The sequence below is a fragment of the Ciconia boyciana genome, chromosome 17 (genome assembly GCF_034638445.1).
Source record: "Ciconia boyciana chromosome 17, ASM3463844v1, whole genome shotgun sequence".
In the NCBI taxonomy this organism is placed as follows: Eukaryota; Metazoa; Chordata; class Aves; order Ciconiiformes; family Ciconiidae; genus Ciconia; species Ciconia boyciana.
The window spans coordinates 7,740,473-7,767,052 of record NC_132950.1 but is presented as its reverse complement, the minus strand read 5'-3'; the positions used below and the strand labels follow the sequence as shown (position 1 = coordinate 7,767,052).

The following is a 26,580-nucleotide window of genomic DNA, read 5'->3' as shown; positions in this document are numbered from 1 at the left end:
CACAGGGGATTTTCTAGTCCTGGCTTTCACTGAACAGTGTAGCTGTTTGGGGAGGAATTGCTAGATGCTTCCCCTTTTCTTCACTTTTAGGTACTTGCCCTTTTCTACACTTTTTCCTTAAACATGTGTTTGCTGGCAGTGGCAGGCACTGGCTGAGTCGACCTTGACCTGACCTGCTGTGCTGTTCTCATGAGAAACTTATTTTGGAGTTGTGCATCAGGAGAGCAGATAGGTGGGACTTGACCCACTAATGCAGCTGCACCCTGAACAGCCAAGGCCAGCCAGCATCCCAAACCCACACAGATATTTATCTGACTTGAGAAATCTGCCAAAGAATGGGACAAAACTGGCACCTTTCCCTGGTTGGGAAGCACCAGCATTGGGATAGTAAATCAAGGCAGATGTAGAGCTTCCACTGCTGGAGGAAGGGAGTGAGCCTGTCCAGGCCCGGGGTGATGGGATCAGGCACGTCATGGCTCACCTCTCTCCTCAGTAGAGAGATGTTCCTGACAAAATTTAGTAACCTCTGAATTGAGGTACCTTTCTCTTATAATTGCTTTCCACCCTCCAGGGCTCTCACAGGGATTGATGATGTCTGGGGCCATCATTTTCGGGGAGCCTCTCATTTAAATTCCACACTGCATTGCTTGAATCTTTTCCATCTCCATGTGAGGCAATAAGGCTCTTCTAGATATAATAGGCCAGCGCTCTCTCCGGTGACTTGGCAGAAGGAGCCTCTGTGCGGATGGGGGAGTTTCTCTGACCATTTTCCTCTGGGAAACCAGAGCATTTCAGTGCTCAGTCATTCTTCATGCTGTACTTCTGTTTGCTCCCATATGTGGGCAGAATATTCCACGTTTTCAGTTCAAAACTGCACTTTTAGCAGCATTAGGATGTTTTTGTTAACTGGACTTTTCTTTATTTAAAAAAAAAAAAAAAGCTAAATTTCTCTTGGAATTCATGGCAATTAAATAAAAGTTCTTAAATCTCAGTCTGGGTGAAAATCCAGCCTGGAATATGTTAAATGCAGTCCCAGAGACAATAACACTTCTACGTTAGTGATCACGGCACTTATAGTCTATCCCCACACACTGGCACGTGCGCTTTTTGTTCCTTTGGGGATGTGCACCCCCATTTCCTTCAAGCTGCTGCCATTTGCTCTGTGTCAGCACAGCTGATCCGTTTTGTAATTTTCCTGTTTCTGTGTTGCAGGAGGTCCCTGAGCTGCCTAGTGCAGGCCATCTCACAAGATCCCACTCGGAAAATGCCATTTCTGTTAAGGAAATTATCACAGAGATTGAGTCAATCAACCAGGGAGCAGGACCTGCCCAGCAGAAGGAGGGTTCAGCCAACCTCACCCAGACACCAAAGAGGAACACGGTGCATGACCTGCCAGTGGAGGCGATTTGGGCATCGGAAAGGGTGGAACAGAGCGAAGGAACCTGTGCTGGACACCAGGAAAAGGAGAAGGGCCCTCTGCAAGCTGAGCAAGAAGCTGCCCCCTCCCTGCAGCCATCTTCTGGTAAATCAGACCTGGAGGAAAGCAGCCCTGTGGGGGAGCAGCAAGAGCCTCGCGGCTCCATCAACCCTGAGCCTAAGTGGTGCCCTGGCTCCGTCCGGCGAGCCACCCTGGAGTTCGAGGAGCGCTTGAGACAGGAGCAAGAGCACCAGCACGCGTCCCCGGTCTGCATCTTACCGACCCGCAAGAACTCCAGGAACGACTCTCCAGCTGCCGAGCTCCTGCCGCGAGGGAAGAGCGAGGAGCCGCCCCTGGAGCTGGCTCCGGAGGGTGACAAGGTGCGGGGTCCAGGTGCTGAGGAGCTGCTGCTGCCTCCTGGGGCAGAGCTGCCTGCAGGCAGACACCTGCCTGTGCCCCTCGCCTCCTCTGCACAGGAGTCCCTGCCTGCAGAGCCCAGCCCGGGGCAGGAGGGAACGGCACAAGAGTGCAGAACAGTGGTCTCATTTGATGGGACGGAGGAGCCATCCCTGCCCTCCCTCCTCCCAAAGAGAATTGAAATCATCGAATACACTCCCACAGTCAAGTCTGCAGAGTGCCCTGACGCAAGCTGTGAGCAGGGCGGGCTGGCTGCAGCCCTCCCGTCTTTAGATGAAAACTTGAACCCTTCGTTGTGCTCGGAGAAGGCACCGACCTGTCTCAGAGCTCTGGCGCTGGTAAATCTCTCACTGCCAGAGCACGCGGTACACAAGCAGACCACCTTCACTGTGGGCAGCCCCAGCAAGGAAGGTGGTGGGTTATCTGTTCACCTCGGTGCTGCTTCCCCCTCTGCCCAGGTGACCTCTACGCCTTCGGCCAGCCTAGATCGCTCTTCTTACCCCTACGTAATTCACCTGGAAGGTGTCACTGAGCAGAGCACAGGTACAGACGATGAGCTGGTCACGCCATGTGGCATTGAGGGAGACACGACTCTCGCATTCAGGGACAGCCCTAAGCCTCTCTGCAGGGGGGGTGCCAGCACCTCGAGGCAGCTGAGCGGCGAGGACTTCACCAGCCAACGCACTGAAAACATGGACCTTCTGGACATCTCTTTCCTGTGCTACAGCCTCCCTCACAGCTCCAGCAGCCACAGCGTGGAGGAGCGCAGCAACAGCCCCGGGTTGGTCAAGCAGCGAGCGAAGGAGATAGAGGCTCGGATCCGGCATGCGGGGCTCACCACACCCTCCCACATGAAACGATCGGCATCCTTGGCCAAACTGGACTGCCTGGACCTCTCCAAGGACGACTTATCCGAGAGGGAGTTGGCCTCTTCCGATGCCAACCCGGTGCTTCTCACCTGCGTTGCCCTCAGTCGAGGTTTTCGCAGGGGGAGGTTGGAGAGGGACTCAGAAAGCGTGTGCGGAAAGCATCGCCTTTCCTCCCCAGAGCCCGCTAAGCATTTTGTGGAACAGCTCAGAACAGCGGAGTGCATTGCCCAGAGCAAGCCAGTGGAGAGGCCGCTAGCTCAGTATGCCAAAGAGTGCGGCTCCAGCCAGCAGAGTTTGTTTTCCAGCACAGATCCGACGTGGACTAGCTCTGAGGAGGGTCCTCCGCTGCTCCAGGTGCAGGTCCTGGACTCCTTGTCTCCGGCTCAAGGTCTGGCTGTCGCACCCCGGCAGCAGCACGGGAGAACTCACCCTCTGAGGAGGCTCAGAAAGACCAATGATAAAAAGCGGACAACCAATCCCCTCTACAATACTATGTGATCCTGAGCCCTCGGCTGTGATTTCTTACTGAGAACCCGTGGTGTTGTATTCACGCAAGGGGCAGGTGTAATATAAGGAACATGCACTTTATTGGTTAATTTTATATATATTGTCATTTTACTGTTCCTGGCGCATGTAGGTGTGGGTTGGTTCTTCTGTGTGTGACTCTGACTGCAGGACTGTTTGGGTTTTTTTAAGTTTTTTAACTCGGATAACCTCAAATCTTCTTTTTTTTTTTTTGTTAGTTTGTTTTAAAAGAACACCTTTATCACCTGAAAATTTATGTTGGCTTGCTTCAGCAAAGTGGAGTGTTACTTAGAACCAGGTCCTAGTTCCTAACTTGAATTTTCCCCATGCCTCAAAATGGTGCTGGGCAGTTGTTGGGGTGAGAGCCCCCGTAAATGTGAAGGCTGTGCCAAGGTCCCTTTGTTTGGCCTTTCTTTTATTTCTGCAAACTGGAACTCCACTTCAGGACAAACCCCCCGGGCTCGGTTCGGCTGCCTCATCCCCAAAAGCAGGGCACAGGGTTAAATCCTCCCGACGGATGCTCTGAAAACCCTGGGCAGCCTGGCACCGAGATCAGCCTGGCACTGGGATCAGTGCTCCCCTCCTGGTGTGGGTCCTGCAGAGCCCCCCATTTTGTGGTGAGGTGGAGCAGAGCTCCTCCACGAGCTGCCAAGCTCACCTCTCCTCAGCTGCCCCAGACCAGCGGGTGAGAGGAGGAGACCCCTCAAAGCCAGAGTGTTCTTTTAAAACAAACACCTCATGAGGGTTTTAACCCTCCCATTACTTGAATACTGCTGTGGGCCTTCCAAGTTCATGGCCATATCATCTATCCTCTGCCCTCCTGCTGCCGCCCCTCCGCCCAAAAGCTGTTCTTGTCTTGTGCTGCCTGAGTTTTCCTCTGCCACGCTCACGGGCACTTCTGGTCGCTCCCAAACCTAGAGGCTGTTATGATTGTTACACGACGTATTGCCCCTACTGAATGCAAAGCTTTGTCCTCTCTGCCGTCACTCCTAACGCTCGACCCAGAGGAAAGATCTTTTCTGGAAGTTTTTTCTTTTTTTGCCTAAATTGTATATATGGTATTTATATAGAAATTTTTTTGTTGTTTCTATGTTTTTGTTGGGCTTTTTGGTGTTTTTTTTGTTTTTTGTTTTTTTAAAAAAGGGCAAGACTGCATTCTGTAAACTGGAAAACAAAACCACCTTACTCAAACTCAGTGCTGTTCATTGTAATCTGCACAAAAATGGGAGTGGATTTGACATTGTAAGCTGTCTTCCCTTTCCAAAAGTGAGCCTCAATGCCAGCCTTTGCCAAATGTGTCCCTTCTCCTCCAGTCCTGCGTGAACCCCCGTTACCCCACTGCGGGAGGGGGACTGCATATCTGCTCGTCTCCCTCCCCATTGAAGCTGGGTTTCAGAAGTGTCTGTCGGACGTGGAAAGCAGTCGGCCGCTCTGAGCCATTCTGCAGGTTCTTGCTTCCCCGAAGACCCTGCGTTTGAAGGGTCTGCTCCAAATTTCAGCAAATTAATTTTATGGTTCCCAAGCAGTTTGGCTAAATCAAAGCTCCTCATTTCCAGCCGTGCATATCAGCAAATTCTATGTGTGCTGTAGGAGCAGAGAGAAGGGCCCTTGGCGGTTGCAGGAGAGCTCTGGGTCCTGTCTGCAGTCCTGTGGCAGAAGAGCGTGTCTGAGCTGGTGCTTGGCTCTGGCCCAGACCTGCCCTCCGGGGAGGAGCAAAGCGGAGAGAAGATGCAGAATGGCTCCAGCTGCTGAAAGCCCAGCAGGGTGAGGATGCGGTGTGGGAGGAGGAGCAGCAGACAAGGCCGTGCCTAGAAAGCAGCACTAATGCTGCAGAGCCTTGTGCTCGCTGATGGGACAAGCTCATCTTGAGCTGGAGAGGAGTGCAGGGCACCGGAGCGCTGTGGAGTACTGGGAAGCAGCATGTGTCTGCCCTGGGGAAGGGGTGTCCGTAACCCCCCAGCTTGCCCGCAGCAGAGGATAGCCTAGCAGTTGGCAAGCTAGTCCCACCTCCTGTAGCTCCCAAGGATCCTCCCGCACTGCCTTGCAGAGCCTGCGTGCCTGCAGCCCGGGCGTGGGGCTGTGAGCGTCTGTCCTCCAGCAGCAGCGTGCAGTTCGTCCCTCCCCTTCCGAGGAGCTTGAGCTCTGCTGGGGGGGGGATTGTCACCCGTGCTAGCTGCAGGCTGGAGCACAGCCCGAAGTAGCCCAGCAAGGCCCTGTCTTGGGTCACATAGTATGTCATCCCAGGCCATTTCGGTCACTAGAAGTCACCCAAGTCCCTGGCCTGGGAGGCCAGATGCTTCTTTGGGATCCTGAAAGACATTTGGCTTCTCCTAGCAGGTTCCAGCTGGTTTTGGAGCTGGGCAGGCAGTGTGGAAAGGCCAAGTGGCTCATGTCATCTTGTGAAGGACGATTTCAGTCCTTGCCCCCCCCACCGTTCCTGACCCCAAGGACAAGTCTGCCTGCCTCTCCATGTGCGGAAGGGATGGGGTGCCACCAAGCCCGCCCTGTGTTGGAGGGAGCATGCTTGGCTGGGGACACGAGGTGACAAGGATCTGCTTGGGAGGGGAAAGCCCTGTGTATAATTTGTTCCCTTGAGAAGGGAGGAGGAGGAGGAAGGGGATCAGGTTTCTTTGCCCGGCTTGATCTCAGGAGAAATGCCCTATAGGAAGGCTCTTCCATGCAGACCAGAAATGCTGCTTCCTTTCAATACTCTGCTGCTGTCCGGGTACTTCAGCTGGGGAGAGCAGCGAAGGGGCAAAGGCCCTGGCAGGGAGGTGCTTTGCTGTCCCCTTGTCCTCTGCTCTGGCCCAGCACAGCTGGTTTTTCTCTGGGAAGCCTGTGGACAGGCGGAGGGAGTCGGGGAAGGTGGTTCTCTTGCAGAGTTATGAAGGCCTTGGAGGTCTGGAGGCTCTGACCTGGACGGTCGAAAGGGGAACGGGCTGGAGGAGCATGTTGCATGCAGCTCTCCGGGGGTCCTGGGTCCTCCTTGGCCAGTGTCTGCGCAATGAAGCCACCAAGCCCCTGGCATCAGAGGTCTCTGCCTGGGGACGGTTGTCCCTTCTCCATGCTGGTGGCTCATGGGTGGGTGGTAGCTCCCTCCTGGTCCCTGTGGCCACCCCACGAGAGCTTCTTGTGACCCGCAGAGCACCGCAGGGAGCGGCACCTCCAGAGCGCTCGGCAGCTGACAAGCCTCGCTGATAGAGGGGTTTTAGGAGAAACGTGTTGTTTTAAGGGCATTTTTGTACAAAGCAACTGTTCTTTTGGTCTCTTGCAAAGCCCTCTCGGAGGACGCTTTATTGTTTACATTGACTCCTGTACAATATCTCAGCCATCGCCTCCCCCCTTGCCCGCCCAATCTCCAGCTGTACTGTAACGTGTGAGCCTTGCACAAACGGATAGCGTGTGCGTGAAACTGGTTTTTACACTGCGTTCTGTTGCACTCGATGGTGTGTGTGCGTGTGTGCGTGTGTCCGGTCTGCTTGAGAAGTTGTGACATGTACAAATCTCTCCCTTTTTGGCCCTTTCCTGGGGGCACGGTCCCAGCGGGTGGCAGGAGGTGACGCCGCTTCTGGCTCGCTTGGATGTTAAATGGGGCAGGGATTAGCTCCGTGTCCCTCTGCCAGCAAAGGCCTGGTGGAAGGTATCCCATCCCAGCTCCGGCTGCTCCGGGGACCTCCTGGGAGGAGCGAGGTGCTGGGAATCAGCGTGGGTGCTGGGGCACTGCACCTGCCTGGGGCTCGGAGGGCCCACAGCTCTCCCAGCCCGGTGGCAGGAGGACGCTGTACCCACCGCAGGTCCCCTGCTCCCGTCGCAGTGCGTCCTGCCTTAATATGGTCCTAGCTCCAGGCGAGCCCCCACGTTTCTCCCTAAGGGAGGGACCCCCTGAGCCCTTGCTGGCGTGGGGTGGAGGCGGGCGCTGGCCTGGCACCGGAGGGGTCTGGGCTGGGCAGAGGGCTCTCAGTCACCCTCCGGCAGCGCCGCCAGAGGTGCTAACAGCCTGCCCGCACTGCAGACATCTCTGTTGGCACAAAAGCAGGTGCCAGTGCCTTTTATTTTCCTGTATAGAGATCTAATGTCCATGCGCTGGTTTGTAGGGATCGCCCCAGGGCCGGGCAGTCTGGCCACACTGCGTGCTGGAGCGTGAGCCCTCAGGGACGGCTGGCGGTGGAGTTGCAACCCGGTGAGGGGAGCGCTTCTGTCTGCCCCTCCTGGATCTTCCTTGGTGGCTGGGATCGTCCCCTTTCCCCCTAAAGACTTTATGACCGATGTGCTCAGCTGTTTTTAAATGTGAACTTGTGCACTGATGTGCAGATTCAATGTTCTTGTTACTGAATGAATAAAGTTTTATTTTGAAGAGGACACGGGCATGCTGCCTCCTCTTTGGGATCGGGGCTGGGGGCGATGAGTGATCCGTGCTGCTGTCGGAGCACGGGGCGGCAGCGGGGAGCTGGGGACCCAGAGCGGGGTTGTTCACTCGTGTCCCCTGCCAGAAGCATAGATGGACCCATCCCGTCCCAAGTGACCTCCTGTGCCGGGGCCGAGGAGCCGTGCGCCCAAGCAGATGCTCTCCCAGCTCCTGCCGCGGTTGCAGGGAAGGTGCCAGGGGTTGCGTATATAAAACTGTCAGGACACTGTGGGTGCCCTCGCTGTACTGCTGCAGGCAGAGGAGCTGCGGGGAGGGTCCTGGGGTTTAAGCTCCAAGGGAGGATGTGAGGTTTCAGCAGGGACCCTGGACCAGACCCACTGTGGCCAGCCAAGTAGCTGAGCCGAATCCAAGCACCGAATAACCGCAGCGCAAGTGGATCTCTGTGTTGGGAAACAGCCCGTCTCAGGTCAGCTGGTTTTGCTCCATCGTGTCCCTTGTCGTGGCACGCAAGCGTGGCGCAAAGGTGTCTGCGGGCTCCCGCTGGCCTGCCTGGCCGTGGGGAGCAGCGGGGCTGTGAGCAAGGGGGTACAGAGAGAGCCCAATTCCCCAGACCAGTCTCAGCCTCGCCATCCCTGCGTGAAGCTTCCTGCTGGGCCAGGGCTCAGTGGGCACCAGGGTGTGGGGCTAGGGGTGCAGGGCCATCGCTGCGGGGCTGGCAGTGTCCCTAGCGTGTCCCATCCCTTCCCACTCCTCCCAGCACCGGCTGGGGGAAGGCTTCCCAGGGCCTTTTCTCCACTTGCTGGGGATGTGGCTTGGAGTTGGGGACATAGGACACGGAGCTCACTCCATCCCCAAGCTCCAAGGGCGGAGTGAGCCAGGGCCACGGTGGGATGGGGCAGGCAGGGGGTGCATCTGCAGCCCCCTCCCTCCCTTTGGCCGGGCGAACAAGGATGTCACCTTTTCCCTGCCTTTTTGCCAGCTGCCCCCTCCTGCCCGGCTCAGCCAATGCTCGTCCGGCTCCGCTCGGTGCCCTTGTAGGGTCCAGGGCTTTGCTGCCTTTCCAGGAACCACGGCTCCCCTCCCACGGGTCCCCGAGCCCTGCAATCCCTTAATCCCCTTGGGCCAGGGCATCCCTGTGGGGCTGGGCTCTGCTAAATTCCAAATCTGGCTTCTGAATGTGCCCGTAACCATCCCGCTCTGCAGGGCCGGGGCTGGCGTGGGCTCACCCCCATGGGGTTGCAGCCCCCTCGCTCCCGGGGGGAGGCAGCGAGCCCGCGGGGTGCTGTGGGTGTCGGGAGCCCCAGGGACACCCCACGGCCATGGTCTCTGTGGGGCTGGACGGGCCCCAGGGTGCGGGGGGACCCATGACAGGGTCGCAGCCCTGCGGGATGCCCAGCAGCCCCGTGTCCCGCTTGAGCCCCGGGCAGAGGTGACCCCGGGGCTGATGGCAGCCGGAGGGTGTCGGGGGCTGACCCTCCCCTCGGTTCCCCCCAGTGCTTTGGGAAGACGCTGCCTGGCAGGAGCGGGCAGAGGGGCTTCCCCAGCCCCCCGCACCGCTGGGCCGAGGGGCTCCCACGCACCGTGCCGGGGGGGGGGGGGCTGCGGGCACCCTTGGGCCCCCTCCCCGCTGTTGGGGAGGGAGCGAGGGCCGGCTGTGCCAGGGCTGCCCCCGTCCCCGCGGGCAGAGCCGGGCGGGGGGGGGGGGCGGGGGCCGGGCAGGGTTGCGGGGGCAGGCGGGGCCGGGCCGGGCCCCCCCTCTCCCCCCCCCTCTCCCCCCCTCTCCCGGTGCCCGCCGCGGGGGGGGCCGTGCCGGCCCCGGCGCCCGGCTCGGCTCAGCTGTTCTGTGCGGCAGCGGCACTGCGCGGTGCCGAGCCCAGCCGCGCCGGGCGGAGCGGAGCGGGGCCGAGCCGGGCCGGGCCGGGCCGGGCCGGGCCGTGGGGAGCGCAGCGGGGCCGGGCCGAGCCGGGCGGAGCCGAGCGGGGCGCAGCGCCGGGCGCGCCCGCAGCGCGCAGGAGCCGCGGAGCGCAGGTGGGAGCCGGGGCGCGGGCAGGGCCGGGGCCGGCGGCGGGCACCGGGGGCGGGGGGTGGGGGGCGGCGGCGGCGGGGCGCTGGGCTGCGGCCCCCCGGGCCCCCCGGCCCCTGGCCCGCTGGCCGCCCGGCGGGAGATGGCTATATTTGGAAAGTGACCTCTGGTCGTTCCCGAGCAGCCGCTGCGGATTCAATTGTGGCAACGTAATGGCACGGCCGGGGAGCGGGGAGCGGGGAGCGGGGCTGTCCTGCCCGTGTCGTGCCTTGCACCTTGCCTGCGCCCTGCCTGTATCACGCCCGTACCCCGCCTGCACGCTGCTAGCACCCTGCCTGCACCCCGCCTGCTCCCTGCTAGCACCCCATCCGAGCCCCCTGCACCCTGCCTGTGGCATGCCCGCACCCCGCCTGCACCCTGCTAACACCCTGCCTGCACCCCATCCAGCTGTCACGCCTGCAGCTCGCTAGCACCCTGCCTGCAGACCACAGCACCCTGCTTGCGCTCTGTCTGCACCTCGCCTGCACCCTGTTCGGCCCTGCCCGCACCCTGCTAGCACCCCACCTGAATTCTGCCTGCACCCCATTCAGCCCTGCCTGTACCCTGCCCAACTCTGCTTGCACCCCACCTGCACCCTACCCAACCCAGCCTGCACCCTACACGCTGCCTGCACCCTGCTCAACTCTGCCTGCACCGCATCTGCACCTCACCTGCACCTTTCCCGCACCCCACACCCCGCCTGCACCCCGCCTGCACCCCACCTGCACCCTGCATGCACTCTGCCCAGCCAGCCAGGCCGTCGCCCCCTCCCCTGCATGCCTACACCCCAAGCTCTGCTCCCACTGGCAATGGATGAGGTGCTGCAAAATACCCGGAGGGCGTCCCCACGGACCCCGCTCACTGCTCCCCAGGGCTGGGGGCCGTGCCAGGGGCCATGGGGGTGACACCAGCAGTGCCGGCATCCAGCCCCCCTCGGCAGCGGGGCTCTGGGCCTCCTCAGCGCCTGGCTCTGACCCGCACCTGCTCTGCCAGGCCAGGGGCGATGCTGAAGGGCCGTGGGGACCCCTGGGGACGCCCAGGGACCGGGCAGATGTGGCTTGGCTTGGCGCTGCACGTGCCCTGGCCAAAAGCCACTGGCCGGGACGCGGAGGGGCAGATCTGCTCCTACCTCTGCCCACACTGGCCCCACAGGCTGGGGGCAGCCCTGCCCAGCCCTCTGGGCTGTGGTTTGGTGGCTGGATACGGCCCCCGGCAATGGCTGAGGCCCCAAAAGAGCACAGGGGAGTCCCTGGGGCGGTCAGTGGCTCATGGGTCCTGCAAAGCCCCAGCTCCAGGGGTTTCAGGGTCCCAAGGGGCTCGGTGGCCCCAGGAAGGTCCCAGGAGCAGCGCAGGCTCGGAATGAAGATGGGTGGTTGCAGGCAGCATGCCTGGCTGTGGCTGAGGGATGGAGACCCCGCGGGGGCTGTGCTGAGTACGGGGGGCTTCTTCCCGCCCTGGCGTGCCCGTGGGGCTGCGTGGCTGTGCCGGGTCCAGCCCTCGCCCGGGTTAGTGCCAGCGAGCGGGTTGGGGTGCAGAGTGGGTGGCACACGTGGAGCCCCAGGGCAGGGGCCCAAGGGGGGAGGCGTGGGGTGGGCAACACTGGAGGCACAGCCTCATTCCTGGGTGCGGGGTTGAGCCAGGTGACCTCGGGCCAGCGATGCAGGATGGGACGTAAGGAGACAAGTGTGACCTGGTGCACGGCTCCTCCGTGTCCGCCCCAAACTCCCCTCAGCCCCGCTTCTCTACTGCAGCTGCTCATGTGCCAACCCCAGTGCCAGGCGTGGGGCACGGCACAGCCGTGGGGCACGGCACAGCCACAGGGCACGGCACAGCTGCACATCACGGCACGGCCGTGTCCCTGAGCAGCCGTCAAGCGGCTCCGGCCGCAGGATGCCCGTCCCCAGCACTTGCAGCACCCACACCCCCCTGCACCAGGACTGCCCCGGTCCCTGCCGCAGGGTCGGGACCACGTCGGGCACCATCCTGCACCCTCATCCCCCACCATCTCTGTGTCCCCAGGCTTCCCCCTGTGCCCAGGGTAGGGGGGTTTCTCAGAGCACGAGGCCTGAGGGGGTCGAAACCCCTCCATGCTGTGCCAGGGCGGGGTCGTGGCCTGACCCTCTGCCCCCCCCAGCCATGAGCCGCCGCGTGGTGCGCCAGAGCAAGTTCCGGCACGTCTTTGGGCAGCCGGTGAAGGCTGACCAGATGTATGAGGACATCCGCGTCTCCAAGGTGACGTGGGACAGCTCCTTCTGTGCTGTCAACCCCAAGTTTGTGGCCATCATCGTGGAGTCCGGCGGCGGGGGGGCCTTCATCGTCCTGCCCCTCGCCAAGGTGAGCGGAAAGGCTGCCGGGGTCTGGCCCCCCCGGGATGTATTGGGGGGGACGTGCTGATGGGGGGCTGCTGTGGCCCCAGAGCCCCCCGGCTTTGCCCCAACGTCCCCGTCCTCACGTGGGGGCTCGGGGCAGAGGTAGCCTGGGGTGGTCATCGGCACCTGCGAAGGGTGATGTCCCGGGGCGACCGAGGTGATGCTGGAAACCCCCAGCTGCTTTCTCCCCAGCCTAAATTCCCCGGGGACACGCAATGCCCAGGGAGCATCCCAGTGGGGTGGGGATCTGCCCTGCCCACCCCCGCAGAGAGGCCGGGAGAGGGTCCCCAGCCCCTCCTTGCCATCAGAGGGGACACAAACCAACCTCTCCCGGGGCACATCGTTCCCCTCCATGTCCCTATGGGGCCTTGTGCCAAGTGAGCCCCATTCCCACTGGGTGCCCCAGCGTCCCCCTTTGAGGCGGGTGCAAAGTTCTGGCCACCGCCAGGGCACCCTGCGTGTCCCCGCTTATGCCACAGCCGCGCGTGGTGGCCAGGCTGGGGCTTGGGGGGCACCTGGCAGGGCCTCCCCGGCCGCTGAGGACTCATCCTGGCACCTCGGCATTGCAGACGGGACGGGTGGACAAGAACTACCCGCTGGTGACGGGGCACACAGCACCCGTGCTGGACATCGACTGGTGTCCCCACAACGACAACGTCATCGCCAGCGCCTCCGAGGACACCACCGTCATGGTGAGGGGCCGGACCCCAGGCGGGAGGGGGGGTGGCGAGCGCTGGGGGAGCGGCACGGAGCATCCCCCCGCCTTCGCCGCCTGCGAAGTGTCACTGGCCTATTTTTAGCCCCGGTGCCATGCGTTTGCGCTGGCGGCGGCTGCTCTCTCCATGATGCAGCAGTTTGTGCTAAATATACCCGCCCCAGCGACTCAGCACCCAGAATAGCTGGGGGGGGACACACACTGGGGGCTGTGCCCCAGCCTTGCCCCCCTCCCTGTGCCCACCAGCACCCCGAGTGCTGGGGATGCACCCCAGGATGCAGGCGCTGCTGCTGTTCCCTCACCACCTTCCCTGCAGCCTGAGCCAGGATTAACGATGAGGTTAATTGGCTCCAAGGCCCTCAGCCACTTAGCGCTCACCGCAGGGTGATCCCCACCGCCCCACATCGCACTCTCCGTACCCCCCAGGTGTGGCAGGTCCCCGACTACGTCCCCGTGCGCAACATCACGGAGCCGGTGGTGACGCTGGAGGGACACTCCAAGCGGGTGGGCATCATCTCTTGGCACCCCACCGCCCGCAACGTCCTGCTCAGCGCAGGTAAGGGGGTCCCGGCTCACACTCCCCGGGGTCGAGTGGGATTCGTGGGGTGACGGCGTCCACCCTGTCGGTCCTCCGCAGGCTGTGACAACCTGGTGATCCTCTGGAACGTGGGCACGGGGGAGACGCTGCTGGTGCTGGAGGACATGCACACCGACCTCATCTACAACGTGGGCTGGAACCGCAACGGCAGCCTCCTCGTCACCACCTGCAAGGACAAGAAGGTCCGCGTCATCGACCCCCGCAAGCAGCAGGTCCTGGCGGTGAGTGCCCTCGCAGTGTCCGCCCCACCATCCCGCCGGGTCGTCCCCCCGCGCCTACCTGACCCTACTAACCGCCCGCACCCGCGCGCGTCTCTGTCTTTGGTTTTAACCCGCTAACGGCCAGCGCAGGAGAAAGCCAAACCGCATGACGGCGCCCGCCCTATCCGCGCCATCTTCATGGCCGATGGCAAGATCTTCACCACCGGCTTCAGCAAGATGAGCGAGCGGCAGCTGGGCCTCTGGGACCTGGTACGAGACGACGGCTCCCGCCCGGCCAGCACCACCCCGGGGACCCCGCGGAGCCAGGGACGCGCCGGGTGCCGGGGATGCTCTCCGGCAGCGCGTGCATCCCGGGAGCCTCATGCACTCCCCAGGAGCAGGACTCAGCGGCTGTTTTGGGGGACAGATCTGGACCCCCCCATTTTCGCCCCTTCCCATGCCCTGTGCTGACTCTCTCCCCCTCCCCCCAGGAGAGGTTTGCCCCCCACGAAGGGCTCAGGCCTGTGCGGGCCATCTTCACACGGGAAGGACACATCTTTACCACGGGCTTTACCAGAATGAGCCAGCGGGAGCTGGGCTTGTGGGACCCGGTAACGAGGCCGCATGGAGTGCTGCTCCGGGAACTTGGCCCCCCCCCGACCCTCTGCCCCCCGCCCCCTCCCAGATGGGGTGCCTGCTGCATCCCCCCCCACAAGAAGCCAAGTTCCCAAGTGTGCTGTGCTGTGCCGGGCATGGGGAGGGGGCTGGGGGGGGCAGGGAGCGCTGGCGGGGAGGGGGCAGGCCAGGCTGGTGAGCACCCAGTCGTGCAGGTAAGCAGGAGTGGGGCAGGGGGGCTGGGGGGGCATGCCAGGCTGCCTTCCCGGGGGGCTGTGTACCTGGGGGGGGACGAGCCCTGTCCCCGCAGTGTGCCGTGGCTAATGCGTGTGACTAACCGGGATGGGGACTTCTGGGGCTGCCGCTCACCCCGCTGCCACCGCTCCGGCCCCGCAGAAAAACTTTGAGGAGCCCATCGCTCTGCAGGAGATGGACACGAGCAACGGGGTCCTGCTGCCCTTCTACGACCCCGACTCCAGCATCGTCTACCTCTGCGGGAAGGTAACCCCCCGGGGACACCCCCCCCCATGCCACCCCGTCCCTGGGGGTGCCGGGGCTGGCTGACACCCGTCCCCACACCCGCAGGGGGACAGCAGCATCCGGTACTTCGAGATCACGGACGAGGCACCCTACGTGCACTACCTGAACACCTACAGCAGCAAGGAGCCGCAGCGGGGCATGGGCTTCATGCCCAAGCGTGGGCTGGACGTCAGCAAGTGCGAGATCGCCAGGTGAGAGCTGCGGGGGGCGGCTGGGGGGGAGGCGGAGGGGTCGGGGGGGCAGCCGGACCCTGACCACCTCTGCCCCACGCAGGTTCTTCAAGCTGCATGAGCGCAAGTGCGAGCCCATCGTCATGACGGTGCCACGCAAGGTGAGCCCGCGGGGGTCCCGGGGAAGATGGGGGGGGTCTAGGGGGAGAAGACCCCCATCTCACCGCCATTTCCCTCGCCCCCGCAGTCAGACCTCTTCCAGGACGACCTGTATCCCGACACGCCGGGCCCCGAGCCGGCCCTGGAGGCAGACGAGTGGCTGTCGGGGAAGGACGCGGAGCCCATCCTCATCTCGCTGCGGGACGGCTACGTCCCCGTCAAGAACCGGGAGCTGAAGGTGGTCAAGAAGAACATCCTGGACAACAAGCCCCCCCCGGGCCGCCGCCACAGCCACTCCACCTGCAACCCTGACTTCTCCGTGAGTGTCCTGGGGACGGGGACGTTGTGGCGGGGCTGTCCCCCTGCCTGGGGTGGGGTTGGGGGAGCCGGAGGGGGCTCCCCGGTGACCCCGCGTGTGTGTCCCCTCCCTGCAGCAGCCAGCCTTGGAGGAGGTGCTGGAGGAGATTCGTGCCCTGAAGGAGACGGTCCAAGCACAGGAGAAGCGCATCTCCGACCTGGAGAACAAACTCTGCCAGTTCACCAATGGCACGGACTAGCATGGCGGCCACGGCCACGGGCAGGGCGAGGACTGCCCCAGCCCCCCTGGGGATTAAAGGCGAGTCCCCGCAGAGGGCAGGAGCCCAGAGCCGTGTTCTTTCCCCAGGAGCCAAGGCTGCAGGGAGGGGGTCAGACCCTGACCCCCCCACACTGGCATCAGTCACATCTTGCTCCCGGGGTGGCCCGGCACATGGGCACCCCGCTGCAGTGCCCGGGCGAGTCCCGCTTCGGTGCCCGCAGGCTGGGGCTGCTGAGCATCCCTCCTCAGGGACCTGCAAGCCGGGCGCCAGCGTCCTCCCGGGACAGGGGGCTGCCGGGCCCCGCCGGCCAGGATGCACTTGGGTACGGTGCTACCCCGTTCCCCCCCCCCGCCCTCGCCTCCCCCTGCCCCATCGCCCCCCTCGGCGGGCGCTCCCAACCAGCTCTTTGCTCCTGGGTCCCCCTTTAATAAAGGGCTCGGCCGCCCGTGGCCCCGTGGCAGGTACCGGGGACGTGGGACTGCCGTGCTGGGGGACCCTGCCTGCACCCCGCTGCCCACACGGCCCCGGCGCAGGCAGAGGGAGGCCGAGAGACAGAAACATTAAAGAGCATTTATTGGTGTTGGCCACGGTCGGAGCTGCTCGGGCTCCCCGGGCCCTGGCCCAGATGTCGCTTGTGGGGTGCATGGTGGTGGTGGGGGGTGCCGGCTATGAAAAGTCCCAGGGGAGCGAGCCCGGCACCCCCGCACCCTGTGGCCCCCATGTGCAAAGGAGGAGCAGCCCGGGGTGGGGGGGGCCGGGGGTTAGCACCATTTGACGTAAGGTTTCTCTCAGGGTCAGTGCCCGGGACGATGGGGTGCAGCGCTGCCGAGGGGGGGGCACCCGAGCGGGGCAGGGAGGTGCGAGCAGGGGGTCAGGGGGGCGACGCTGGGCAGCCTTTCGCAGGCACCCCCTCGGCTGCCCGAGCGGACCCCCGCGCCAGGGTGGGGGGCAGCTGTGCAGCCCCACGCGGGCTGGGGGGTGCAATGGGGCGGAGCCCGCCCCCCCCCCCCCGTTGGCAGGCAGAGCAGCTCCCGGGTAAGTGCACTTGGTAGCGCCTGGGCAGGGGGTCCAAGGGGGCTGGGCAGAGCCCCCCAGCTCTGGGGGCACCCCGGGACCCCATGTGGCTGGCAGCCCCCCCATCTAGGGCAGGATGTGCCCCCCCCCGCCTTCCTGGGGCGAGGGGCCAAGCAGCACCCCATAGGTTGGGGGGGCTAGGGCTGCCCCAGGGGTGGGGTACAGTCCGTGGGGTTGGCCCCCCCCCACCCCCGGTCCCTGCCACCCCAGCTGCAGGGCTGTCACCCACCCCCACCCTGTCCTGCTGTGGAGTGCCCCCCCCGCACCCCAGTACCGCCCTGGCTATGGGGTCAATCTCCCCCACGCCAGGGCCAAATCCTGCACCCCCCTCCCCATTTGCCCTCCGCAGTGCTTGGGCTGGCTCCCCCCACCCCACTCCCCCTCCGTGTCCCCATCCATGGCACCGGCCGCGTCCCCATCCCCGTTGGGGAGGGTGGGTGGGGGCTCAGCGGGGGCGTGGGGTCACTTCTCCATCAGAGAGAGCTGCAGGATCCGCTGCAGCTCCTCTTCCTCCTGGCGCGTCCGGCGCTCGGCTTCCTCCTGCTCTCGTGCCGACAGTGCCATGGCCAGCCGCAGCTGCTCCGCATAGCTGGGGAACAGGGCGCTGGGCCCCCCGCCGCCCCCCGGGGCCGGGGCAACGGGGGGCCGGGGGGCTGCCGTGTGCTGGGGAGTCCTGGGGAGCGGCAGGGTCTCAGCGGGGGTCCCCGCGGGGCCAGCACCCACTCCCGCTCCCGCCGGGGGGGCTGGCCGGACCTTACCAACCTGTCTCCTCGGCGGCCCTCGTGCGACATGGGGTGGGTGCCCGGCTTGCTGTTGGTCAGCGCTTCCCAAATGGTGACCTGCGGCCGGTGGCAGAGGGGTGCTCGGAGGGTGGCATCCCCCCTCCCAGCACCCCAAAACCCGGCCCCCTGCATGAGCTCTGACCCACCGCCGCAGGACGCAGGGATGGGGCGAGGTGGGGTGAGCGTCCCGCGGCAGCGTCGGGACAGGGTGGACGGCCCGGTCCCCCAGCCGGGGAGGGGGGGGCAGGAGGAGGCAGGGGGGGTGGCAGTGCCCACCTGGTCGTACTCGCTGCCCGCTTCCAGCAGGCTCTGCTGGATGGCGAACTGCAGCAGGTCATCCTCGTCCTCCCGCAGGGCATCCTGGTGGGTGCCCACCACGCTGTACCCCCGCGGCACCTCGAACAGCGCCGGGTCCATCTCGCACGCCCGGCACGAGGCTGTGGGGAGACAGGCGTCGGCATGGCTGGGCACCCCGCTGTGTCCTGCTCCCCCCCCCCCCTCGCCGTGTCCCCACTGCCCCACGTACTCAGGGAGCTGGAGCTGCTGACGCTGGAGGAGTCGCTGCTGGGTGAGGGTGCCTCGCTGCTGGGGCTGTGCCGCAGGGAGCTGACGGGCTCGTCGCACCCGTTGAGGTTCCCGAAGGTGATGCGGGCGTTGAGGATGTGGAAGATGGGGATTTCTGCAGGAAAGGGGAAAAAAAGCAGGGAGGGAAGCTGGCTGTGCCACCCGCGACAGCGGCAAAGACCCCCACCCCGTACCGATCTTGACAGGGAAGCCGGGTGGAAGGCGCAGGGTGATGAAGTCCCGCAGTTTGGCGAAGAGCGCGTTGCTTATTGCCATGAGGTCGATGATGGGGGCAACCTGCTCGCAGAGGGACAGCGGGTGGTCCTCGCACAGCCACAGCTTCGCCTTGAACCTGCCGGGGACAGGCGCCGGGCTGGGGACCCCTGCCTGCCCCCCCAGGGGCTCTGCAGTGGTTGAGGGGGGATGACAGGAGGGGTCCACAATCTGCTCCTTCCCCCCTCACTTCTGTGTCTTGGTGGTGAGCTCCATGGGCCGCCCCATGTCCCTGTTGCCCAGCTCGAAGTTGGGGTTGAAGTACTCCTCGGGGGTGATGGCGGTGGGGTTGGCGTGGCTCAGCGTCTGCGTGATCAGCGTCTGCGGGACACCTCGGCAGGGTAACGGGGGGGTCCGGCCACAGGGCCACCCAGCCACCAGGACCCCCAGGACACTCACCCCGTTGTTGGGCCCCACGTGCTGCTCAGCGATGCCCAGGAACGACTGCAGGGGGGTCTTACTGCCTGCGGGACAGGAGGGGGTGAGGACTGGAGCCGGCGCAGCGCCCTGCCTGCCCAGCCCGTGCCGGCTCCACCTTTGCTCTTGCCCTTGTGCTGGTCTGAGAGGTGCTCGGTCCGCGTCCGCGTGATCAGCTCCACGTTGGACGCGCCGTAGACCTGGCCGAGGAGGGGAAGTGCCAGAGGTAGATACTCCCCCCCAAAATGGGCCATACCCCCCTCAGGCGGCTCAGCCCCCCCCTGCCCCTCACCTTGGCCTCATACCCATTCACCATTTCCGTCTTCTCGCTCCTCCAGCCCAGGATCCCGGACTTGTTCCTGGGGTGACACAGGGCACCATGAACGATGGTCTCACTCGGACAGCCCAGGGTGCGGGCACCCCGGGGGGCTGCGCATCCCTGGGGGCAGGGCTCGGTGCCGCCCCAGCCCACCTCTCGAAGGCGATGTTCTTGGTGTCGAGCTGGGTGGTGACGACGGGGGCCGTCAGCCGCCCCATCACCTGCTCCTCGGTGGGCTGCACAGCAGCCAGCAGCACCTCCTGGTCATGGCCGGCCAGGGCCAGCGTCTCCGAGTAGACCACCCGCCGGTCATGGTCGATCTCCATCACCACCGCGCTGGTGTCTAGGGGAAGGGGGGGGTCAGGGTATGCAGGGACAACCACAGTCCCCACCATGTCACCCAGCCCTGCTGCAGTGCCGAGGGGCTCTGCCGGTGCTCCCCAGTGACGGGGGGACACCCTGGTGCCGGCTCACCTTGTCCCCGAAACACGAAGCTGCGGTTGCCCCGCTGCCAGGTCATATGGTCGAAGCCCAGCAGCGTGGTGTCCACCCGCAGGTTCTGGCCGCTCTTCCACACCTTATAGGTGTCGCTGGGGCAGATCTTGGACACCAGCGGCACTGGGGAGAGACGGTGATAGCCCAGCCAGGGACGGGGCCACCCTGCACCCCCGGGTGGGCCGCCAGCGCTGAGCCGGGTAGGGGGTGCGCCCGAGAACCCGGCGCCTCGGCGGGACGGGGGTCTGCAAACTTGGGGTGTAGCGGGGGAAGGGGACAGGTATGCTCGGGGATGGGGATGGATGCTGGGGCTGGGGGCAGTGCCAGAGACGGGGGAGGCTCTGCTGGGAATCTCCCGCTCCCCCCCTGCCCGCTGTGCTCTGCCCCGAGCTCACCCCAGCTGGTGAACTCCCACTTCATCTCCACGTAGAAGTCCTGGGCCTGCAGAGAGCACAGCGGGGTCGGGAGAAGGCCGTGGCCGGCATCCCCCCCTCCGCCCCGGTGGCCCTGCCAGAGGGAGGTACCTTGCGCAGCTTCTCCAGCAGGATGGGGATCCCGGCCAGGCGCTTGATGGCTCTCTGGTAGTCACGGTAGCGCAGGACCAGCTGCACCAGCTCCAGGTCGCGGGTGCTCACGGCCTCCTGCAGGACTGCAGGGCAGAGAGGGGCAGTGCCCAGGGGGGTGGCACGGCGTGGCACGGCACGGCAGAGCCGGCCACTGCGCAGGAGCCACATGCATGTACCACTGCGTGAGCTGTCTCCTGAGGAGCTGCAGCACCGGGTCGAGCACGCCCGTGCCCGTGCCCGTGCCAAGGGTGGCTTGACGGAGGACCGAGGCAGCGAGCCCCTGGCTCACCTGTCCAGCCGCTGCGGTTCTCCTTGCCCACATCGGCACCATGCTTCAGCAGCACCCTGGCGCACTCGAGGTGGCCCAGCGTGGTGGCCAGGTGCAGTGGAGTGCGTCCTCGGGGGTCCAGCTGCTCGATGTCGGCCTGCCGGGAGGGAGCAGGGCTCAGGGGGCACGGGGGCGGCCGGATCTCACCCCCTCCGTGCCCTCCCGCAGGCATGAGGCTCCCGGCTGGAGCAGCCGGGGAAAGCGGCCGACATTTGCTGGTATCTCGGAGAGCATCCCCATCCCTGAGCTCCCCCAAGAGATGCACATGCACTGCACCGCAAAAGGCTGTCTCTGCTCCCCACAGCCACTGCCAGCCCCAGGGGAAGGTGGGGCGAGCGCGGCGGCGGCTGCCGGCACCAGCACGGCTCAGCACGGTCGGGCTGGGCTGCGCCCACCGCACAGGCACGGAGCAGGGGGACGGCGTGGCAGCGGGGCGCACGGATACCCCCGGCACGGTGCACGGAGCTCTGCACGGCTTGATGCAGCTGCAAGCTTGGGAAAAGCCCCCACCTCTGGGATTTGGAGAGGGGGGCTGCTGCCCAGTTGCCAGGCAGCAGCTGCCGGCAGCCCCCCTCCGCCGGGGCCGGGAGCATGGCAGGCGACGTGGGCTGCGGTGGGCGCACGTGTTCCCTTGCCTGAGCCGGGGGCGGGCGGCTGCGTGAGCGGAGCGGCTGCTCGGAGGATCCCCGGGCCCTGGGGAGCCGCACGCTGGGGCTGCGATTGTTTGTGCCAAGCCCGGAGCCTGGCGCCCAGCCAGCCCCGAGGAATCCCTCACCCGCCGGCAGCGGCGGTGGGTGCCCCGAGCACCCCTGGGCCCCGCTCCCCGCGCAAGATGCAGCATCGCACCCGCGTCCAGGGCTGGGGGCACGGCTCGGGGCTTGATGGAGTGGCAGCGGGGGGCTCAGCCCCTGCCCCCCAGCACCCAGCCGGGGCAGAAGCCTTGTGCCCAGAGAGGGGCAGTCAGATGCTGCTGGGGCAGGAGGCAGCGGGGACGAACCCCCGCATCAGGGCACGGGTTTTGGGGAGGCCACTCCCGGGAGCACAAACCTGGGGTGCAGCACCCGAAGGTGCCAGCTGGGACCAGGCACCCCGGAGGCATTTGGGGCTGGGCAGGGGTGGGGTGTGGGCTCTCCAGTGCCTGGGCTCTCACCCCACAGCAAGTCCCAGTCTTGCTCTTGGGCATGTCCTGCTGTCCCTCTGTCCTGGGGATGTCCCCATCCCTGCCCGGGTTGTGGGCTTCCCCATGTCCCTCATCCCCAGGGGCTCACTGGGCAGGGGGACCCCCCAGGCTGCCCACACTGCTGGAGTGAAACAGCCCCCCGCTTCCCCAGGAGCCAGCGTGCTGCTCCAACGCTCTCCAGGCGACTGCTGCTTAATTGCGCTAATGAAATGACTCTAATTAAAGCAATCGCCCCCCAGCCGGGGGACGGGTGCTGCAGGCTCAGCGGGGCTCCCCAGCTGCAGCCCTGCCCCAGCACTGGGCGGGACGAGGGTCCCTGCTCCGGGGACACAGCACCGGAGCCAACCCCGGGGGACACGGCGTGACCCAGTTTTCGGCAGTGAGAGCTCAGTCCCGGGCCCTGGTGTTGGGACGGCTCCGCCTCGGGGGCTGTGGCACAGACCTCCAAGTGCTGACCGTCCTGGGGCTGTGACACCCACGGGGGATGGGGACAGGGACGGGGATGGCTTCGGGATGGCAGTGGTGCAGCACAGGACCGCAGCTCGGCCGCTCCTCCTCCTGTGCCAGCCAGGCGCACGGCACAGCACAGCCCCTGTGCCGGGGTTGTCCCCAGGGTGGGGGACCTCAGCGCGGGCATGGACCCCAGCGCCTGCTCCCAGGTGGCAGCGGGGGACATGAGCCAGCGCAGGGAGGTGGTGCCAGACGCTGCTGTCCCTGTGCAACCCCAGGTCCCTGCCACGCGTGATGGGGCAGGCTGCGGTGTGGGGTGTCCTGGCACGACAGGCTCCGTGTCACTGACTGCCATGTCCTCACGCTGTCCCTGCCACGGGGACCCACTTGCTCTCGCTCCCCAGGTGGAGGCAAGCATGGACAGGAGCTCATGGTGACAATTCAAGGGTGACCCACACAGGGCCCTTATGGAGACACGGAGAGGAGCAACGCTGCAGCGGCCCCAGCAGCTCCCAACCCCAGACACCTGCACATGTCGTGGGGGGCCCCGTGTGGTGCCACTGCCCCGCGCGGGTCCCCGGGGTGGCAGGAGGGCAGAGCCCTGGGGCAGGGGGACGCCCAGCCCCCAGCATCACGCACAGCACCAGCCCCGACCTGCTTACCCGGGGGATGCTCTGGCAGGGAGAAGGGCCGAGCCGTGTCCCCAGATGCCCTGGATTGAAGGTGGGGGGCTCAGCCTGGGCTGGCCCCCACCTCCTTCCCCCAAACCCCCACTTGACCTGGGATCTGGCCTGCAGCACCCATGGGCTCCCCCGTGCACCCCTGGGGTGCACGCAGGGCCGGCTTTGCTCTCGCCCTGCAAATGGTGACGGGGGTGGTGGGGGCCCAGTGGGAGAGCCCCTCCACTGGCCAGGCCTGGGGGGGGTGGGTGAGAAACCCTCTCTGCAGGCGAGCGGGGCCAGAGCCGCCCTCGCAGCCCCTGCATCTCCCTGCGCCTGCCGAGCCGCCGCTGCCTGCGCCCAGCTTTGATCTCCGCCGCGCCAGGCTCCTGGGAAAAATGACCCCAAATTACCACGGAAATAAAAACGCCGGTGACGGGGTGGGGGGCCGGGGCGATGCTGGTGCAGCCCCCCCCGGCCGGCCCCCACAATGGAGGCGGGTGTGGCGGGAGCCATCGCTTGCATCCCGGTGGGAGCATCGCGGTACGGCGGCCCCCCGTTTTGTGCATCACCGGGGTCCATCTGGCGTGGCCCTCAGCACCCCGGGGTGCCAGGAGCTGGGCCGAGGGACCGGGGATGCTCGGCACAGCCTCGCTGCCGGCCTCCCTCCAGCGCCTGCGGTTTCCTGCATCTTCGGGGTTGGGTTTTAATTACCTGAATTGCAACGCCACGGGGGAGAGGGAGGCTGGGAACCCGCCTGGGGACGTGCCCGTGGCCCCGCTCCGTCACCGGCTGGCTGGGGGGGTTCCCAGGCTGGGGGACACGGTGGGTCCCCTCACCCTGGGGGCCTGCGCCCGGGCAGCGTCAGGGCCCTGTGTCCCCCCCCCCGAGCGGGGCTCGGCCTGAGGGTGGGGAGCTGGGGGCTGCACCCCCAGCTGGGCTGGCAGCACCCCGAGAAGCGGGGCGCGGGTCGGGGTGCCGGGGGCCTGCAGAGGCCTAGCAGGGAGCCGGGGACACGTGGGGAGGGATGCTCGGGGCTGCGTGCGCCGGGGGATGCAGGGGACCCGCGGGTGGTACCCACCGCTCCGTGCCATCCCCGGGGGCAGCTGGCACAGTCCCGGGGTGCAGGGGGACGCGGGACACCCCCAGAGCCCTGCCAGCCCCGGGAGGGACCCCGTCCCCACCCTCATCCCCATCATCCTCCTCCTCCCCATCCCCATCCCAGCCCCCGAGCAGGAGCCCGGCTGCAGCCCCGGCAGCATTGCATCAGCCCGAGCCGAGCCGAACCGGGCCGGGCCGGGCCGGGCCGTGCCCGGGGGTGCCCCCCCGCCACCCCACCTGCTTGGCGCTGAGCTCCCGGTCCAGGTCGCGGGCGCGGTTGTGCCAGACGAGGTAGTGCAGCGGGTACCTGCCCTCCGGCCCCTTCCTGCCTGAGCAAGACGCGAGCATCCTCCGTGCATGCTGGAGCGGCGCGGCGGGCGCGGCGGGCGCGGCGCGGGGCGGAGCGGGGCGCGGGGGGGCGCGGGGCGGGGCGGGCACGGCCCCTCCCGCCCGGTGCTTCCCCCGCGCCCCCCAGCACCGCCCGGCCTCATGGGACTTGTAGTCGCCCTGCCCGGCATCGCCCCCTTCCTCCTCCTCCTCCTCGCCGCCCCCCCGCACCGCTCAGGCCATCACCCCCGACCCCACGAGGGTGGCTGCAAAGGGTCGCCCCGCTGGCACCCAGACACCCCCCTCCCGGTGTCCCCCCCCTCCCGGCTGGCCCCCGCTCCCCCCACGGGCCAGCGGGCCCGGGCACATGGCGGGGCAGGGGCGAAGGCGGCGGGCAGGGGCCGTGCGGGGGGCCCCGACCCCCCCCCGGGCAGCGGCAGGCGCGGGCCCCCGGCCCCGTTTCCTTTTCCGCCTGCGTTGCTCCGGGGCGGGCGTCGTGTTTTCCGGCTGCCGCCCGAGAACAATGCGAGGCTGGGCCTCCACCGGCCGCCTCGGCCTCCCGCCAGCCCCATGCTCCCGGCCCCCCACCCCGCCGCCCCCCGCCCTGCCACGGGGCCGCCGCCGAGGGGTGAATCCCCCTCGTTGTTGTGCTCTGCTCAGCCATGACGAAGGCGGCGGCGGTGGTCGCATCCCCCTGCCCCGGTCCCCGCGCAGCGTCCCCCATCTCCCCGCCAGCCTCGCTGCCCCATGACGTCATGAGCCATCTCCCTGGCAACCGGTGGTGAGGTCACCCGTGGCACAGGCCGCACAGCCTGGCCCGTGGCGGCGGGGGGCAGGATCCGGCCCTGCTCCGGTGGCTCCTGCCTGGGGTGGCTGTGGCGCGGGGGTCCAGCCCCCAAAGCTGCCTGCGGGGCCCCCGTGGCGATATTGTGGTGTCCCCTCCGGCTCCAAGTGCTTATGGGATCCCAGAGGGGGGAACAGACCCCAAGTGGGCCCCAGTCCCCCCACCCCCCAACATCCCCTGCTGAACACCCCAGGAGGCTGTAGCCCACCCTACACATCCCCGGTGCAGTGTCCCGCCTGCGCTGCTGGGGCGGGCGGGGAACCCCAGTGTCCTGGGACCCCCAGGCTGCCCGCGCCGCACCCCATGGTGCACCTGGGATGGGGCCAGGGTGGGGAGTGGGGGTGCACAGGAGTGGGGTGCACAGTGCCAGAGCTGGCACTGGGAACAGGACCGGGGAGTGCCCAGGGCTGGGGCTGAACCCAGGATGAGTGCCCAGAGCTGGTGCTGGGGTGCCCAGAGCAGGACTGGGACAAGTGGGAAGTGCCCAGGGCTGGGACTGGGGCGTGCAGGACCTGGGCTGGGACCAGGACCAGAACCACAGGGGTGCCCAGGACCCAGAGGGGGGGATGAACAGGACCAGGGCTGGGACTGGGACCGGGACAGTGCCCTGGAGACTGAGAATGGGACCAGGAGGGCACTGAGGACTGGGACCGGGGTCAGGACCAGGGGATGCCCAGGAGCAGGACCAGGACGAGGAGCAGGAGCAGGAGCAGGAGCAGGAGCAGGAGCAGGAAATGTTCAGGAGCAGGGCCAGGAGTAGGAGCAGGATCAGGATCAGGAATATTCGGGAGCAGGACCAGGAGCAGGAGCAGGACCAGGGAATACTCAGGAGCAGGAGCAGGAGCAGGATCAGGATCAGGAATATTCGGGAGCAGGACCAGGAGCAGGGAATACTCGGGAGCAGGAGCAGGAGCAGGAGCAGGAGCAGGAGCAGAAGCAGGAGCAGGACCAGGGAATATTCGGGAGCAGGAGCAGGAGCAGGACCAGGAGCAGGAGCAGAAGCAGGAGCAGGACCAGGGAATATTCGGGAGCAGGAGCAGGAGCAGGAGCAGGAGCAGGACCAGAAGCAGGAGCAGGACCAGGGAATACTCGGGAGCAGGAGCAGGAGCAGGAGCAGGAGCAGGGCCAGGGGGATGCCCAGGAGCAGGCTGGGTTGCACAGGACCAGGCGGGGGGGGCTCCGGGCTGGAACCAGAACCGGGAGGGATGCCCAGGACCTGGGCTAGGATACCCAGGACCGCGACCGGGACCGGGACCGGGACCGGGGCCGGGGGCTGCCCAGGGCTGGGACCGGCGCCGGGACCGGGAGCAGGCTGCGCCGGGGGCGGGCGCTGGTGTTCGTGCGGACCCAGGCGTCGGTGCGGGTGCGGGGCCGGCGCGGTGCGGGCGCGGGTGCGGGCGCGGGGCGGCGCCGATGCCGGTGCGGGGCGGTCGCGGCGGCGCTGCCGGTGGCGGGCGGGGGCGGCGCGGCCCCTCCTCCGCCGGGGCCGGGCCTGCGCCGCTTCCTGCGGAGCCGCCGGGCGCTGGGAGCAGCCGGCAGCCCCCGGCGCGCCGCGGCCCCGGGCCCCGCCGCCCCCGCCCCGCCCCGCCGCCCGGCCCCCG

The 26,580-nt window shown here is 66.2% G+C and overlaps 3 protein-coding genes across 7 annotated transcripts in view; 2 read left to right on the top strand and 1 right to left on the bottom strand.

Moving 5' to 3' along the window:
* The window catches only part of SSH2 (slingshot protein phosphatase 2), a 103,348-nt gene extending 95,767 nt beyond the window's left edge, over positions 1-7,581 (top strand). Inside the window, 1 exon segment of the mRNA XM_072882472.1 lies at positions 1,213-7,581. Coding sequence (XP_072738573.1) covers positions 1,213-3,201 — 1,989 coding nt within the window. The 3' untranslated portion in view covers positions 3,202-7,581.
* Positions 7,582-9,385: 1,804 nt separating this feature from the next.
* CORO6 (coronin 6) lies at positions 9,386-15,653 on the top strand. Of its 4 annotated transcripts, XM_072881879.1 has the most exons (12): positions 9,386-9,622; positions 11,791-11,990; positions 12,595-12,717; positions 13,167-13,296; positions 13,378-13,559; positions 13,689-13,808; positions 14,030-14,149; positions 14,550-14,654; positions 14,739-14,884; positions 14,967-15,024; positions 15,111-15,341; positions 15,457-15,653. In XM_072881879.1, the coding sequence occupies exons 2-12, from the start codon at positions 11,793-11,795 to the stop codon at positions 15,577-15,579; spliced, it is 1,536 nt and encodes a 511-aa protein (XP_072737980.1). In that variant the 5' UTR covers positions 9,386-9,622; positions 11,791-11,792; the 3' UTR covers positions 15,580-15,653. The 4 variants fall into 4 exon arrangements, with proteins under 4 accessions (XP_072737980.1, XP_072737977.1, XP_072737979.1 ...); XM_072881876.1 differs by lacking the exon at positions 14,030-14,149 and having other exon boundaries at positions 9,388-9,622; XM_072881878.1 differs by lacking the exon at positions 14,030-14,149 and having other exon boundaries at positions 9,388-9,622; positions 11,676-11,990.
* Positions 15,654-17,021: 1,368 nt separating this feature from the next.
* Positions 17,022-24,206, bottom strand: ANKRD13B (ankyrin repeat domain 13B). Of its 2 annotated transcripts, none has more exons than XM_072882177.1 (15): positions 24,046-24,206; positions 20,380-20,515; positions 20,049-20,173; positions 19,920-19,965; positions 19,504-19,647; positions 19,183-19,372; positions 19,003-19,069; positions 18,829-18,910; positions 18,693-18,757; positions 18,484-18,614; positions 18,215-18,372; positions 17,983-18,135; positions 17,733-17,893; positions 17,433-17,513; positions 17,022-17,347 (listed from the first exon to the last, which is right to left on the bottom strand). In XM_072882177.1, exons 1-15 carry the CDS (start codon positions 24,154-24,156, stop codon positions 17,120-17,122), a joined length of 1,878 nt encoding a protein of 625 aa, XP_072738278.1. In that variant the 5' UTR covers positions 24,157-24,206; the 3' UTR covers positions 17,022-17,119. The 2 variants fall into 2 exon arrangements, with proteins under 2 accessions (XP_072738278.1, XP_072738279.1); XM_072882178.1 differs by having other exon boundaries at positions 17,437-17,513; positions 24,046-24,205.
* Between the last annotated feature and the right edge of the window lie 2,374 nt (positions 24,207-26,580).

Coding starts and splice junctions, on each gene's coding strand:
- CORO6 (XM_072881879.1), top strand. CDS start 11,793: ATGAGCCGCCGCGTGGTGCGCCAGAGCAAGTTCCGGCACGTCTTTGGG. Junction 14,150..14,549: donor AGCTGGGCTTGTGGGACCCG/GTAACGAGGCCG, acceptor CCGGCCCCGCAG/AAAAACTTTGAGGAGCCCAT. Junction 14,885..14,966: donor AGCAAGTGCGAGATCGCCAG/GTGAGAGCTGCG, acceptor TGCCCCACGCAG/GTTCTTCAAGCTGCATGAGC.
- ANKRD13B (XM_072882177.1), bottom strand. CDS start 24,156: ATGCTCGCGTCTTGCTCAGGCAGGAAGGGGCCGGAGGGCAGGTACCCG. Junction 18,911..19,002: donor TGAATGGGTATGAGGCCAAG/GTGAGGGGCAGG, acceptor CTCCTCGGCCAG/GTCTACGGCGCGTCCAACGT. Junction 17,514..17,732: donor CGGGCAGCGAGTACGACCAG/GTGGGCACTGCC, acceptor CACCGGCCGCAG/GTCACCATTTGGGAAGCGCT.